The sequence below is a fragment of the Ornithodoros turicata genome, chromosome 2 (genome assembly GCF_037126465.1).
Source record: "Ornithodoros turicata isolate Travis chromosome 2, ASM3712646v1, whole genome shotgun sequence".
In the NCBI taxonomy this organism is placed as follows: domain Eukaryota; kingdom Metazoa; phylum Arthropoda; class Arachnida; order Ixodida; family Argasidae; genus Ornithodoros; species Ornithodoros turicata.
In genome coordinates, this window is record NC_088202.1 from 130,245,836 (window position 1) to 130,262,955 (window position 17,120).

Genomic DNA, 17,120 nt, shown 5'->3' on the forward strand with positions numbered 1-17,120 from the left:
CGTGATGTGAGTCTGTTATACGTAGCGTTTTTGGTTCAGTTGGAGTGAGTGTACACAACACAGTCAAGGAAAAAGATACCCTGAAAATCATTCAACATACACGTTTTGAAACGTTTTGCTTCTCATCCTACTGCAGTATCTCATAAAAGCCGGTGCCTTCTTAGTCACCTTACACTCTACATACCTTTCCACACATAGCGGCATTAATACCAATACATATTTTGCATATGCCTGCCTTCGAATGGGCGGGATACATTCATCTCCCACTCAAGGTGCAGTTTAAGCTAACAACATGATGCAGTGAAATATGAGGATAATTTGTGAGAATTCTCATCGTAATTTAGGGGAACTGTTAAAGCAAATCACCTTGGCTTATTGATTTTGAACATATGCATATCTCTCAATTTCCGGTGCTTGTTCTCTTATGCACATCTGTCTTCCACAGCATCAGTGGATCCTATGCCAAAACATTTCAACACACATTTCGATGTGGGATTTGATAGAGGAAACTGTCAGGAAATTGGAGACAGGCACTGACATAGTTTCCTGTACATGTGATATGCGACATATGAGCTATCAGTAGTAGCAAAGAAAAGGTGGTTGCAACAATGGCTGCGGAACTATGGGCTTGAATGTTAGAGGGAAATTCTTGATTATTCTCTACAGATATTTCATTTGTGCACGAGACGATCTGTCTTCAGGCATGGATGACATGCTGTCCCAGAAGCCTCTTGTAGAACATGATATAGCAGGCATTACATATTGCCCCCCCACAGCAAAATTATTACTACAGTAGATATATTGTTGAGAGGAATAGAAAGGCCTCCCAATGATCAGCAAAAATTCTGACCTTGAGAAAAATGCTTTCTATAGTCTACGATAGTGAGGATCTGGGCTTGTTGGTGACTATTCATGATTAAAAGTAGTAACAACCTTTACAGTGCAGTATGAAGAACATGAAAATGAAGGGGACGAATACAGTTTCACAGAGTTTCAGTGCTGCATTCGTCCCCTTTGTTTTTGTCTGCACTGTAAAGGTTTTTACCGATTTCTATGGTGCATTTGCCACAGAAGCACTTTAAGAAAAAATTGTCACTTTAAGGTTGATTTGAGCAAATATGTTTTTCAAATATCAATACAGAGGTTGGAAAACATCATGAGAAGCATATTTGGCCTTTTTTTACAATTTCAAAGCTTTGAGGGGTCCTGAAATTGTTCACGTCAATGCGTGTCCCTGTGTATTAGCATTTCAGATTTGAGTTTGAAGTTGTATGAAAATGCTTAAAGTGAGCTTATTGTTTTACTGCAAAATTTGTGTAATGTCACGAGTGCTTGTTCTCCTCTTTTTTGTTAATTGAAATTTCAGCTTTCAAAGGGCCTGTATTAATAAGTGCTCATAAGGTTGAACATAGATGGTGCACAGTTGTGTCTTATTCACATGAGGTTGTGTTATGGGCTGGCTAAGGTAACAGAAGCGGAAACGGTATTATACTGGAAATATAGCAGGCAACGGAAACAGAAACGGATATTGCACACTCAGAATGCCTGAGACTGAAACGAAAATAATTTAAAAGAATTTACGTTAATACAGAATTCAAGTACTGCAGGACCTGAATTATAAGAATTCTCTACTGTATCATGTGGATAAACTTATGAAATAAACCTCAATAAAGGGAAATAAAATTAACTGAGGAACTAAATCTAAAATGAACTATCAAATTGGAGCATATACGAGGGTTAATTAAGGGGTGGTAAGTTACATATAAGTTTCCGGCCCGAGGTTGGGCTTTCCAAAACAACCGTTTTTTGCGTCATTGGCGAGGGCCTTCACATGAAAAAGGTCAGTGCGAGATGGGTGCCACGACTTCTCTCGTCAGTTCAAAAGCAACAGCGCGTCGTCTGTGCCAAAGAGTTTTTGGAGCTCTGTCAAGAGAACGAAGAAGAAATATTGAAGTTAATTGTCACAGGGGATGGGACTATGGTGCTCTACTATGATCCCCTTTCGAAAAAGGAGTCGATGGAATGGCGCAAACCAGAAGAAGCACCCACAACAAAAGCCAAGGTCACACAATCCACAAAGAAGATCATGGCAACAAAATTTTGGGATTGTCACGGGATCCTCCTCATCGACTTCAAAGAGAGGAACACCACAGTGAATGCGACTTATTATGCTTCACTCCTGCACCGACTGCGACACGCCATCAAGGAAAAGAGGCGCGGCAGGTTGAGTCGAAGTGTCCGGTTGCTCCAGGACAATGCCCCTGTTCACACGGCTTCTGTTGACAAGGCTGCACTGAAGCAGTGCGGCTTCGAAGAAATCCACCATCCACCCTACAGTCCAGACTTGGCACCGAGTGACTACTTCCTGTTCTCAAACTTGAAGAGGGATCTCAGAGGACGGAGATTTGAAAACGATAGTGAGGTGCAAGAGGCAGTTTTCCAGAATTTTGCGGACAAAATTTCAGACTATTTTTTTAAGGGTATAAGGATGCTGGTTGAAAGGTGTCAAAAGTGCATCGAAGTTAAGGGTGACTATGTAGAAAAGTGACACACTTGTTTCGTCTCTATGACTATTAAAAGTTGGTCGGGCCGGAAACTTATGGAACCACCCTCGTAAGCAGGGGTGGATCAAGGCCCTCGGTTGTGGGGTTCCTTTGTCGGAATGCGTAGTTGTGGGGGGGAGGGAGAGAGAGAGAGAGAGAGAGAGAGAGCGAAATCCGATGTATAAACTGACATTTTGAGGGGGGCGATTGCCCAACAGCTCTCCTCTTGGATCCGCGGCTGCATATAAGTACTAAATAGTGCATGGTAATAGTAGAGGCATAGTTATACACTTATGGTGACCTACAAGCTTCAAGCGTGAGTAACATTCGTGAAAACCATGTTTATATTAGTTGTTCGATGGAACCATGTAGGTATGTTTCTGAACAAACGTTGTGTCTTATGTGCACGTATCTCTAAAGTCCTCAAAAGTAGACTTCATAATATCAATGTACACATACTAAGTTTTAGTCTCGAAGCTTACAAAAGAAGGAAAACAATAGGCGGTGGCTGTGGCGTACCAACAACCGAAACTGAAGCAGAAACAAATATGGGCCGGTAACGGAGGCGGTAGCAGAACAGAAAAAGTATTCTATTATTTTCCCCTGGTTATGTGGACACCTTCACTTGCGTAAGATTTTCGTTTGTACCATATATCCTCTATATTTTTCTCTCATGAATGTGGGAGCTCAGTTTTTGGATTACGGAGTGTGAAATATGGGGAGACATTTTTGTCTCGCTGTTATTGATGAGTACAGCCTGGGCAGCTTGCTCTTTAAAGAACTTCGTTCAAGGATACATTGAGGTGTGTCTGTAACTTGGTTTGAGAACTTTATGCAGAGGCGAATCCAGAATCTTTCGGGGGGGTTGGCATGGGTTCATCCTTGGACAGCACGCTGTATACATGGGGCCTTTTGTTTTAGTGCCAAACCCACTGAAACTTGTTTCCACCCCCAGTTTGCATCATTGCACTTCGGGTGAAGCTCGAAAAACGTCGAAAATTGACTTTCCAATGGGCCACCAATAGTGGCACTGGAAAACGTTATGCACTGCACTTTCAGAACGGCTGTTCCTCACCTTGTGTTCATATACGTAAAATGCAAGAAGCGCCCTTTTCCACCCGTAAAACCTGCTTTTCTACCAGATATCACCCGATTTTACATTGTTTTACAGCTCCTGAAATAAAACCGGATTTTACCCCCCCCTCCTCCCCTCATTTTCAAAAGGCATGAACACAAGGCCCTATATATACACCACCTAGGATGCATTGAAACAGTATGTGATGACAAAAATTGAGAGGGAAGGGGCCAAGATGTCCCACACCAGGCAGTAGGAGGCCAGCTATAGGCATTTCACTACGGTGATCTCCTTGTCTGGACTCAAGGATGTGAAAGTGAATTTCCTTTAACCCTTCCTAACAAGTGATAAAATGTGGTGCCTTCACAATGTTTCATTTCCTCTTTCTCTCACTAGTGGGTCTTCGCGGACGTGACACACAAGTACATCTTCACATCTCGGGACATGGGCCGGACTTTTGATGTCTATTCCATGGAGTTTTCTCCAACCCTCATTGTGATGCATCCTACAAATGTTGAACTAATGCTCGCAATGGACAAAAATGACCGTTTGAACAGGGTAACTACATTTTTCTCTCTGAAAGGTTTTGTGGCACTTTCATAGATGTGGTTTGTCACATCATGCACACATTGTATTGCACACGAGAGCACTGAGGAAAAAAAAGAATTATTTTTCTATGTGTTGCGCTTGGCGAGATATGAACCCTTGAACACTCCTCAGAGCTCCGGCCCTTCCCATTGGTAGTTGTAAGCATGTGACCTTCCTCGCGGTGCCGGTTTCCAACGCGTCTATTACTATGGCCATCCGTCTCTGCCTCTTCCTCTACACCCCCTTTTGCTGTAAAACTTGGGATGTAGGTTCACATTGATGCAAATAATCACATTTTACATTTATCCGGAATAACTTTAGATGAAGTCTCTCAATGCCTCTAAGTCTCAATTCAACTTGCATCATTTAGAGAGCCTTTTTTTTCTGTACTTCACACCCGGTACTTGGATACACCTACACTAAATGCATTATGCCTTTGTCTGTTTGTTTGTTTGTTAAACATTTTGTTGCATGTCACTATCAGCTATATGACTGTCAATTGTATTTGTTTTCGATTCTTGAAGCTCTGGCTTTCTGAGGACTTTGGTGTAAGCTGGGTGGAGATTCAGCGAGAAGTAAAGTCATTTTTTTGGTAAGTGCTTTTAAATCTAGTTCCTTGCTCGGAACTACTTTATTGTCTTCCTTGATCCCAGGGGTGAACCTGAAATCGACCCTGAGAGTAAGCTTTACGTTGGACGGAGTTGGATAGGTGGGACAATGACGGTTTTTTCTTCATCAAACTTGTTCAAGAGTGGCTACCCAGAAGTGCTGATTAGTGGCGTAGAAGATTTTGAAGTCAAGGAAAAGTACATATTTGCATCCAAGCGGCAGGTCTGTCTCACACTCACACGTACACACTCTTCATTTTGTGTGCATTCTCTTTAGCTTTTGTGCATGCCTTCTGTAGCACCTGTTGGGCTCAAAAGAGAAGAATGGAACGTTGATGCTGTGGGTTTCGTATGACAGAGGAGAATTTAGACGAGCCTTATTTCCAAATCACCTGGAACACAATGTAAGCTCACACTCTTGTTACATAGAGCACTCAGGGCATGTGACTGGTGCTAGTAAAACTGCATTATCTAGGACTACTTTATTGCGGAAGCATCGGAAGACCAACTGTTTGCATGTGTAAAACATGGCAATTACAGCAACCTGTACATATCGGACTACAAAGGACATCGTTTTTCGCTCTCTTTAGAAAGAATTCTCTATTTCAAATCCCCAAGGTAAGTGCTCATTATCCTGATACAGTCGAACCTCGTTATCACGAAGTCTCTGGGGAATTACGAATTTGTTAGTTATATCCGAATTTCGTTGTAAGAGAAGAGTCAAAGGAAAACAATAAACAAACGCTTTATTGCGGCACTCGTGCTGACGTCAAAATGCGCTAATGCCCTTACAAACATGTTTACGTAAAAAAATGTTTTTTTTTTTCTGCTGCTTCGTGGCGATCGCATTGGCCATAATGAAATCGCAGACTTCGTTGGCACAGCGGAATGCGTCGCAAATGTCTCCCACTGACGCTGTTTTATGTCGCAACACAAAGTCTTTCAATACTTGCACCATGTTGAGGGCACCTTCGTTCTTCATTCGAGGTGCTGGACGCTTTCGTCTTCATCTTCCTCGTCGTCACTTGGCGTCTCGATTGTCTCGGCGGCACTCGGGGTGACCGCCGCAATGATCTCGTTGACAGGCTCAGGGTGAGCGTTCCGAGGGCGAGGGTGAAGATGAAGGGGTCGGAGCGTGCAGCCAATGGAGTCGTTACAAGTTTGTTGGCCTCGCGCTTTCCGCTTTTGCCCTCTCTCGACCGAGAAACGAATCCCCTGAGCGGCTTTGTTATTTGCTTATCGCATCCTGAATTCTCAGGGTTCTTCGTTTTCGGGTTTTATGATTTTGCAAATTCAGAAGGGAAAAATCGGGGGCTATTTAAACACCAGAATTCAGGGAGAAATCAGGCGCTATGATCTCTGTTTGATATGTCACCGGGAATTTTCGGGTGAAACGAGAGGCATATGAAACAAGCCACTGCTGTGTTGAGAAACAATATTTTGCGCTCGGAACAGGGGCAGTGAATGACCACGGTATTCAAACACTTGCCCGAGCTCCACAAAAGCTCATCTTCGATTCCTGCAGGAGGGAATCATAAAAGGAGGACAAATAGGTTGCCACAAATACCTCTCTTTCCCGATATCAGGATTCACTTTTCCGACGGTTTACCGAGAATGACAAGTTTAAGGATCACAAGGATTTCGGGTAGATATCGGGTTTTACCCGAATACCCGAAAATTTGTTCGGGGGGGAACTATAGTGAAAAATTGGGTGTAACCCGTAAACTAAGAACCCTATGAATTCTTCGCAACGGGATGCGAAGTCACTTCGTTGTAACCGAAGATTCCGAGGACCCTTGGGAAGATGGACTCATTGCAAAAAAGGGATCTCCATAGAAACAAAGCGCGACCAACCAAACTGAAATAGAACTTCATTGAAAGATGAAAGTCGCTGAAAAGGTTAGCCAGCTGTAGGACTCGAACCCACATCTTCTGGATTACCGGTCCAGGGCTCTACCAATTGAGCTAAGCTAACACGCCTCCTCAGCGACTTCCAGGGTGCGTCATCTGAAGGGACAAACCAGCCACTGTCTCTCAATCATCCTCCTTTCACTCTTACATTTTTGCCCACTCATACACACATTCATACGACGGTATCGACGCAGGCTGCAACTGTTGAACATGAAAGAATTGATGTTCTGAGGATGTTCTGATTTGAGGCTTTGTATGTATTTGTCCCTTCTATGTTGCTCCAGCCTCAGAACATCAATTCTTTCATGTAGAACTTCGTAATAAGCAAAAATTCGTAGTATCCCAGTTTGTTGTAACGAGGTTCGACTGTGCTGTAATCACACATAATTCACGCATCCTTGACTACTATGTACTATATCAGCAAAGCTATCAGTAGCAAGCTACTGCACATAACGCCTTGTGGTGACACCAACGTGGCGGCCCCAACTTGTTGACGTCACCCACATCTTCCCCAGTTAAGCTGTCTATGATAATATGAAAATCTATTAATACGTCAGAATGGGAAAAAAAAAAAAAAAAAAAGAAACACACTGTCAAGGAGCCTGTGGTGAGGGAATCAGAAACGTAATATATTAGAGCGCTTTAGGCGCAACTAAGGTTTATTCTAATGTGCACTTTGGTGCAAGAGACTGCACTTCTTCAGGTTACACAAATACACCTGCGATACAGGTGTATGTAACTAGGGGGGTGACTTTTTCGGGTTAAATGCCTTTCTCAGATTCGGGGGGTGAAAATCGGGCGCTATTTTTTAAATCTGATTCGGACAGAAATCGGGCAACAATTGTGCCTTCGGGTGCTATCGGGTGTTTTTGTCTTCTCCTCTTGTCTATTAAGTCCTTTCCTAATCTCTCTTGTTTTTTTTTTTGCGGGATCGTGACCTTCCAGCGGTAATCCCCGAAGGCATAGACAGTGTTGACACACGTGGGTGTATTGCTAGGAACATAAGTGACCCATTTTTACATGTGTTACACATGGCGACCTTTGTTCGTCTTCAGTGGAAATGTCACTTGAGGATTTCATAGTGACTGGAATTCGGGGAGAAATTGGGTTTAACCCGAATTGGACGGAGGTCAGTTCGGGGGGAATAACTGGGTGGAATCGGGTTTAACCCGAAAAAGTCACTCCCTATATATAACCAAACAAATGAAGGTGCAATAAAAACAGGTTTCCAGAATCAAGTAAATAGAGAAACCAGACAGGAATACAAAGAACCACATGAGCAATTGCCACATGAAAAGCTAGGAGGACAAATGATGCGGGAAAACGAGACATTTTGGGGAATTGGGGTTCAAAAGGTTCGGTGGTGAAAGTGAGGTCACAGGTGTGTGGCTAGCCGTGTGCGTGGAACACAGAGCTCTTGTTGCATTGCGTGGGAAGACCCAAGTGACCTTAGCGGCTCAAGAGAATATGGAGCCAAGAATGCACACTGGCGGATAAATAATGACAAGCATGGGGAGTTACTAATTGTAGTAGCTTCGAGCTAGATTACAGTAGAACCTCTTTATAGTAACTCCTCTTGTAGTAAATCTCTGCTTATAGTAAACGAGAACTGCGGTCCCGATAGAATTCCATACATTCAATGGCACACCTGATATAATAAAACTCCTGATCTAGTAAAATTTCATCATGGTCCCAGAGAGTTTACTACAAAGGGGTTCTACTGTATAGGTTGAACAACTGCAGGGGACCGCCGTGCACGTTTAATCCCTGTGGTTTTGAAGAAGAAAATTTTGAACCTTATGGAGACTATAGGGGGCGTCAGTAGAGGGCGACGAAGAAGCCACCAGGGAGGGCGCGGTTGCCCAAGGGTGGAAAAGGAGTGACGCGCGAACGGGTAATTGGTGAGCCATACGATCGAGGGGAGTGCTGCTGAGGTAGCTGCCTTAGTTTGGCCAGGTATGAAATAAACCTTTAGATGTTTGACTGACTTGTCTTGTGTTCGTCCACGGGCTGGATGGGGGCGCGCAGCCTAGGGAATGGGAACTGGTTCCCATAATTGGCGCCCAACGGCTCCGGACCCGCACATGGGCTTTCGGTGGTTCGGTGGTCCCAGCCACGCCCACTGGGTTGATAGCCTTTTGAACCCCAATTCTCTGAATGTCTATTTTTCTCGCACCGTTTGTCCTTCTGGCTTTTCGTGTGACGGTTGCTCATCTGGTTCTTTGTATTCCTGTCTGGTTTCTCTATTTACTTGGTTCTGGAAACCTGTTTTAATGCGTTAGCATTAGGAGTGTCAAAATGGAAAAAGCTGTATGTATCTGTGTGTGTCTGTGTGTGAGATGAAGCCTCACCGAGACGGCGGTATAAGTGGACATGCAAAGGGGATATAAGAGGGTAAATGTAAACAGAGGCAAATGATTTGAAATTGAAGTACTCTAGGGTAATTAATAAGAGTAATTAGAGGTAATTAAGACAAGGAAGTTGAGTTTAAAGGTAATGAATGTAAGATATATGTGATTAAGAGAAAGATTAAATGAAATTAAAGAATACCGAAGGTAACTGCATGTTATACCGAAGGTAATGAAATGTAATTAAAGGTAATTAATGTCAAAGGGGAATTGAGAGTAATTAATGCAAGTAAACATACTTATAAATGTAACTAAGGGAATTTAACATTACCTAATTAAATACCCTGTAATTAATTAAAGGTTAAGTACAGGGTAATTGAAAGTAATTGAGGCTAATTAAAGGTCAATGAAATGGACTTACATGTCGTAATTGAAAGTGTCAAACCGGGACTCAAGCATTGACTGGAGGTGGACAACCGGAAGTTGGGTTTAAACCGGAAGTGGATACCCGGAAGTCAAGTATGGACCGGAAAAGGCGGTTAATGCTAACACATTTCTGTCGCATTTACCGCTAAATCGCCAGTTAATTTTTTTATTGTACCTTTGTTTGTTTGGTTATATATACCTTGTGGGAACCAAAGTTCCCACTCTTGGGGCGTAGGCAGTCTGTCTAGCAGCAGAGGAAAATGCAGCACAGCAGAAACAGAACAACAGAAGTAGAACAATAACAAGGTTTATTACCCAAACCAGTTGTGTGTCGCAGTTGCTCCTCAACAGAGAAAGATTCACTGCGTTTGTCGCGTGCCCGCTTTTAAAGCATCAAGTATGTCCCCAGCGCCCTCAGTGTTAGGCAGGTGTTCCGCCAAGTTTGTTTATCAGCAGCTCTATCAGCCCATAACCTGTAGTGCAAATGTATTTGTGTAACCTGAAGAAGTACAGCCTTTTGCATAAAGGTTCTCGTACGAATAAACCTTAGTTGCTCCTACCCGTTTTAATATTAATGTATGAATAACCTTGTGTTTTAAGGTTTTTATGGTTCTGAAACTCAAGTTTTATTTCAGGAGCTGTGAAATAGGGTAAAGTTGGGCAATATCAGATGGAAAACCAGGTTTTCAGGTGCAAAATTTAAAGGAAAGGAAAGGGAAAAAAATGCTTCTCACATTTGAGATTAACACAAGATGATCCCGTGGTTGTGCTGAATGTATGGTGCTAAGTGTTCGCCTGTGCCTGTATTGGTGCGTGAATTAACTTTTGCAAGTTTTGGTGTTTTTCGGATTTTATTCCAAGTAAGGATGATGCAAATCGTGACATTAAAATGACTTTTACTGTACTGTATTGATGTGTCTGGTATTGCATTTTCTTTAACTTCTAATCCATATTTGTCTTTTGGTAACATGTCTCTCCTGCAAAGACAAGATGTACTATGAGACGATTAAATGGCGTACCGTGTGCTTGTTCAGGAAAGATGCTGAGTTGGACTTGCATCGAGTCAAAGGGGTACGTGGTGTATACATTGCAACGCAAGTTCGTCCTGCATCTGGAGCTGATGAGCATCCATTTGGGATGCACGACGACCTAGTCTCGTTGATAACTTTTGATAAAGGTGGATCGTGGCAGCCTATAAAACCCCCTCCGTACCATCATGATGGATCTCCAGTAAAGTGTGAGCTGGTGAGTATCCTTAAATAGCTACCCCGTTACACAGGGAAGAACCCCCAAGACGAGAGCCGCAGAGACTGTTCTTCTGGGCTCGGAAGAACGTGTACTGTAGGGGTAGTAATTTTCGCGGGGACCTATTTTTCGCGAAATTGGCGAACGCCCTTTTCTTTTTCGCGAATTTAAAGTCCCGCGAAATATTCCAGGCAATGACAGAAAAATACGAGGAAGAAATGAAGCCCTGGACGCTGATACATCTTACGTACGGGGTTTATTACGCCCTTATACAGCGCTTTTGAGTTCTGCACGTGACTTCAGGACTTGTCAGGACCTTTCAGGACTTCAGTTGTTGTAGTTGCCACGTCTACGCTTCTGGTTGTGCCGATCAGCGACTTCGAGCGAGAGACACGTTCATTGGCAGCAGGAAAAGTTTGTCGCCTTCCGTACGGAGGACGGCACTCTCAGAGCAGCCCATGCACGTGGTGGCTGGTTGAAGGAGGAGGACGCGGCGACGTTGGCTTCAAGTACCGGAGCAAGAACATGTCGGTAATGAGTTGAAAAATACGAAGCTGTCACGATGCTGGCTGCGTCGATGCAGACACAAGAATGACGGGAGGCACGGAAATTCGGCAATGACCCCTCACTGTAGCGCTCTGAGGCGGAAGGGCTTAAAAGGGACGAAATGGGTTATTGTCCAGGGATGTTGTCCTTTTTTTCAGTTCAAGGTGGAAAGTCGCAAAGACGCCCCGTGCGAGGGCGACGCAGTGCGGTGCCGCAAATTGTAGGTCCCGCGAATAATTGCCTGATCCTGGCTCCTCGCAAATTCGCAAATTATTGAGCCCGCGAATTTAACCACTTGTACAGTATGTTCAGAATATCGGCAGTTCTTGTCCTGGGGCTCTTCCCTTAGAATTTTCCACCGGTTCGCTGGGCTTTCTGTTTTCTACTTCGTTACATAGACCTAGAGGTGGATGTGATATGTAGTGGCAGTGTCGCTCGCCACAAACAGCACTTTCAAGAAACTCGGAAGAAGCAATAAAATACCTTAAATTTTTATGCGTGTACATAGGGTGTTTTCACATGACTTCAAACGAACTCGTTTGGCCACCATGGTGGTGGTCACTTCTTCGGCGCATCTGCCGAGATCTAGCATTTGCTCGAAAACGAAGCCTTGAATGGTGTTTTGAAATCCGGTCGCGTCCGTACCCTTTTTTTATCCCGAAGACACTTCGTCATTGTCGATCTCAGGTTTTCTTTTATGAAAACTATGGTTGTCGGATTGAAAAATTGAGCAGTTTGTCATCTTTCAATGCCGCTCGCACAAAAAGTGACCACCAGTGGGAGGAGCTTACGAGCATTCTACGTCACTTCCACGTCACAATGTGGCGTAGGTGAAAGCTTCCCATAGCTTTAGAGTTAATATGGGGGGGGGGAGGATAACGCTTTGATGAAAGGCACAAGGGGTGCATGGAGCAGAAAAAGTTGAACGTCTGTGATACAAATTTTTAATGCCAGAATGACAACTTGGGAACTTCATTACTTTTCTGTTTTTTCCACTTCTACTTTCTATCCAAAGCTCCTGTTATTTTGACGTCAAAAGAGCATCATGTTGCAAAGGGAAAAAGACTATTTGTGATGTACTGTCTCCGAACGATTTTTCGGACTTGAATTGGCCACAAAATCAGTCCGAATTTATCGTGCGGTGGGAATTTTCAGACATTTCAGACAGAGGCTTAAATCTGCAATATTTAAAAAAAAACTAAATTTGAGCACTTACACACAGGCTTGAAATAACTGTCGACACGAGTTTGCTTCGCCGCGCAGATGGGACGACGCATCGCGGCGAATTTCTGCAAGCGCACCGTTGTCGTGATGCACTTCCATGAGCGTGAGTAACGGCCGTAAGGATTGCAGTGGTTGACGGGGGCGCAACAGAAACCTTTTTGTCGCTGCCACTGTCGTCTGAATCGAGAACCAGGCCGACGATGCCATTATCAGTTAGTTCTGGGCAGAACTTAACGTTGTTGTCCCCATCTGATCATTTTCTGATCATCTTCACTTGATGACATTCCATTGGCTATCCTGAAGTTTTGGAATGCATCTGAAACAGAGAAGCAATGCACACACTACTAAGCTCCACCTTTGTGCACGCATGCGCTGGGTCGGCTTCCCTTCGTGGCGTGGTCTGAAATATCGAGTCCCAAAACACACTCTAATGAGTCTGCAGAACAAATAAGCATGCTTGGAGCAAAATAAGTGTGAAAACCTGGGCAGTCCATCCGAAACGCAGTCCGAAATAAATATAAAACGTGAAAATACATTGGCTCTATGGGGCGTTTGACAGTGCCAAGAGTTTTGTCAGAGAAATTGTCATGTCATAATTTTTGGAGCCAGAAATATCGGTCGGCGACTCTATATGCATAAAACGTGATGTGGTTATTCTAGCAACTAACCTGTCCCCTCACCAGTGGAATGCATGAAGACAGGGACAGAGCTGACGATATCTCTGCCCAAAATGTTAGATAGGTAATCTTGTGCTTAGACAAAGAATGATGTCATGTGATAGGAATTTGGAAGGAACGCTGAACACAAGAAACATTGGAGGAGAGACAGGCCCGCTATTTTCAGCTGTAGTGAACCAGTAATCAGAAACTTGAGAGTGAGAAACTATGGCTGAGTTTACATGTGAAATGTGATACTAGTAGGTAGCATTTCAAGCTCCATTCATCAGACTTGTTGTATGATATTCTCCTCCAAGAATGCTGGATGTTCACTGCACCTGACGCAAAAGTTCAGCATCATGTACTCTGGTTCAAGAAGTATGCCTATCTTGTCAGAGGAATCAGGAGCAGGCCTCGTGTTGGCAATGGGTGAGTTCTAGCTGCATCATTTTGCCAGGTTTCCCGTGCACCGTTATTGTTGCATCTTGTAAGTGTTTTTTTCCTCTCATTTTTCATGATGCCCAGGCGTCATCGGGACATCCTTGAAGGGTCGTCCAAGTCTCTATGTTTCTCATGATGCGGGTGTAACTTGGAGAGAAGTAAGTGCTGTCGTGTTTTTAGAGGCAGATAAGGACAGTTTGAATGCGTAGCATTTATACTGCACACTTGTGTTCTGTATGGAATAATTGGGGTCATATTAGTTTCTATTCGTTGTAACATTTTACTAATTTCTTTTGTTGTTCAGAAGAGAACTGGCAAGGCGCTTCCCCCGATTTTCTTAGAGATTATCGTTGCATTGCAGTAAAATGACTGCAGAATTTAGTGCGCGTGTGTGCGTGCACGCGTGGGCGTAACAAATAGTAAGCAGCAGGAGCTTTAATTTGAAACAAAAGCAAAATGAATAATATTAAAAAAAAAAAAAATGCTTGGATGTTTGAGCATGCTTAGTGTGCACATTGCTTTGTGCACCCAGAAATGCCAAGTGCCTGATCTTCACATGCACCTGTAGTTTGTCATTTCCAAGAGTCTGTAGTGGACCATCTGACCCTGCCACACAGACGACAACTAGACAATTCAGTATGCGACCACACATCATCAGTATGACTCGAACCATAGCCTCAGACAGACATGCGAAACATTCTCTCGCCACTGTTATCATCTCACCTCAAGAATGTTCTAGCTTGCGATCATGTGGCAGGTCCCTCTACTGCTCCTCCGACATGATTGGTGACCCCAGACAAGCAAGACCATGCCATCAAGCCAGCATTACCACTCCGTCATGTCCCCTCCTGACCGGTGACTCTACCCCCGACATTCACTTGACCACCATGACATCCTCCACCCACAGGACATGACAGTGCTAGTAACGTGAATGACTATGAAGCATGAGTTATGCAGTATGCCCCTTCCACCAGGGAACTGTATACTGTGGCAAACAACGCCATCCCTTCAGCACGGTAAACAATCCCAACTACATCCTCCATGGCCGACGCGAGCCACAACCCTAGCGAACCAACACCAAAACCACCAAAAACCCTGACAATGCAACCACAGTGAAGCAGAAAACCTCAACAATGCAGCATTAGTCTTACATAGATGCCTCTGTGATCGGACAGGGGAGCATCCGTGGCGGACCATCTGCCGCACAGATAGGGAGGTAACAATGGAGCATGCAGTCACCCATCGTCAGTTCTGCTTGAAACATCACACGGACGGACGGGATGGCCAAACAGAGTGTTCTATCAATTCCGCTGTTACCATTTGGCCTCAGGAACGTTTAGCTTGCTGTTATGTGGGAGTAATCCCTCTACTGCTCCCCCAACAGGTCATTAGAACTACATGTGCATCACAGGAGGCACAGAAGGAAAATGTGATACATAACAACATTAGTCGTACACTCTTGGACATGCCAAATGCACTGAGTTCTTGCTGATACTATTTTTACTGGGACTCAGACAAAATGGTGTCATTTACAGTGGTGGACAAAAGTTTACGGAACACGCTCGGGCACATTCCATCCTCAGCGTGACACGGTAACAGTGAATAGGACCGTACGGACTTGCGGACATGTGCCTAGGTAACCCAGTCACCTGTTCGTAAGTCCGTACGGTACCGTTCGCTGCTAGCGTATCGCTCTGAGGAAGAAATGTGCCGGAGTGTGTTCCGTAAACTTTTGTCCAGCGCTGTACAAATTTTGTAGAAAGGGTGCTCCTTTCTTCAAAGGGACTGTAAGATTTAACTGTGCTTCTCTGAAAATTTGTAAATTGGACACTTCAGATATTGAAAGAATGGCTAGGAAGCAAGCGAGCTGGTGACTAGAACTTACAATGAAAAAAAAACCCTGAGGCTAGGGGACGTTGTTCGTAGTCTCCCTACTCTAGGGGTTTTTCATCTTGACTTCAGTTATGTAATAGCTCTGGTGTACATTGAGCATTTTTTTAGCAATCTAATTTCATGGATTGCTGTGCCAAGCAAAATTTGCCGACTCGAGATGCGGCAACCCTGACGTGACGTGCACCATCTTTTGAGAACACAAGCAACTAGGCTAGCCATCTGCAATGTTCACTTTGTGGTCGAAGGTTCACGGTTCAAGGTTCAAACCCCCTGAAACGGTACATTTGGTAGTGCATTTGGGAGAGTGAAATGAGTGGAAATCCTTCTCTCCCATGTAAAGTCCCCCCCCCCGAATGTGCATGAAGAGAATGCAGCAGAAACTAGTATTTCAGGATGAGGAACCCCAGCAGGTTGTAGCTTATGTTGTACTTCACATTACAGTGAGGTAACTGTGGCCTCTACTGTGACCAATTTTCCTTACTTTCATGATGCATTTTTTTATGCAGGCCTTATATGGAAACTACTTGTACTCGTTCGCTGACTTTGGTGGTGTGATTGTCGCCACAGAATTTTATGCTGCTGGAGGAGAGACAGCAACCATAAAGTAAGCATTTTTTCTGATTTCAGTGTACACGGTAGTTGTTCATGCTCCGTAGAGCCCTGCACGGGCACGGGCCCCCGACCCGGCCTGTGGGCTGAGCCGGGCTTGTTATTGGCTGTGTGCTCCGGGCCGGGCCGGGTCCGGGCCGTTAAAATACGCCACCAGCGTGGGCCCGGGCCCGGCCCGACAAAAATATTTCCGAGAGTCAGGCCCGGCCAGGCCACGCAGCTAATTCCACACAATGGAGATGCATTAGTTCATATCATCATGCGCTTGTGTCATTCCTGTGCATATTTTGCAAAGACAAGCAAGGGATACTGCAATTGGCATATGATTCGACCCTCTAGAACATTCTGAAAGCCACATTACATTGCTCCTCACTCCTCACGTATTTCACAATCACTTGGCAAAGCTTGGTGAGAGGGGTATGGACTGGGAGAAGGCGTTTGTCGACGGCATCCTCTACCTCCACAAAATCTTGACAGTATAACGATAACGCCCATGCCCGCGTACGTTCTGGACTTAATTTGGTCTGGTGCAGTTATGGTGTTAAACCGCCATCACTTGTATGTTTGTCTTCTCTCCTTATAAATTTACTGACGAATTTGTTTGATAATCGCCAGAAATGCGTACGTCGTGACTGGAAATACTATGCTGGGATCTACTCGCCGGGTCGCCGGGCCGGGCCGGGCTCTATTTGCTTAGATTCGGGGTCGGGCCGGTCTCTAGTCACTGGGTCACCGGGTCGGGTCGGGTCGGGCCGCATAAAAATATGAAGGTCCGGCCCATCAAAAAATGGCCCGGCTTGACCCGGGCCATTTTGGCCCGGTGATCTACACACACAGGGCAAGCGCTAGGGCTCTGTTCTGCACACCTTCGAAAAACCCTTCTCCTCTTGAAAAGAGCGCATTGCAGAACGAGAGGACGTCGTGATGTATGTTACTCGACTCACGTGACCAGTGACGTACGGCGACACAGCTCAAGCATGTATAAGCGGTGCGTGAACTGCGAAGAA

At 44.5% G+C, this 17,120-nt stretch overlaps 1 protein-coding gene across 1 annotated transcript in view; it reads left to right on the forward strand.

The window, feature by feature from the left end:
- The window catches only part of LOC135386137 (sortilin-related receptor-like), a 70,162-nt gene that overhangs the window by 4,584 nt on the left and 48,458 nt on the right, over positions 1-17,120 (forward strand). Inside the window, exons 3-11 of the mRNA XM_064615898.1 lie at positions 4,015-4,176; positions 4,731-4,798; positions 4,860-5,037; positions 5,114-5,218; positions 5,290-5,432; positions 10,534-10,744; positions 13,488-13,599; positions 13,696-13,769; positions 16,011-16,108. Of these exons, the coding sequence (XP_064471968.1) occupies positions 4,015-4,176; positions 4,731-4,798; positions 4,860-5,037; positions 5,114-5,218; positions 5,290-5,432; positions 10,534-10,744; positions 13,488-13,599; positions 13,696-13,769; positions 16,011-16,108 (1,151 nt within the window). The remainder of the gene's footprint in view (positions 1-4,014; positions 4,177-4,730; positions 4,799-4,859; positions 5,038-5,113; positions 5,219-5,289; positions 5,433-10,533; positions 10,745-13,487; positions 13,600-13,695; positions 13,770-16,010; positions 16,109-17,120) is intronic.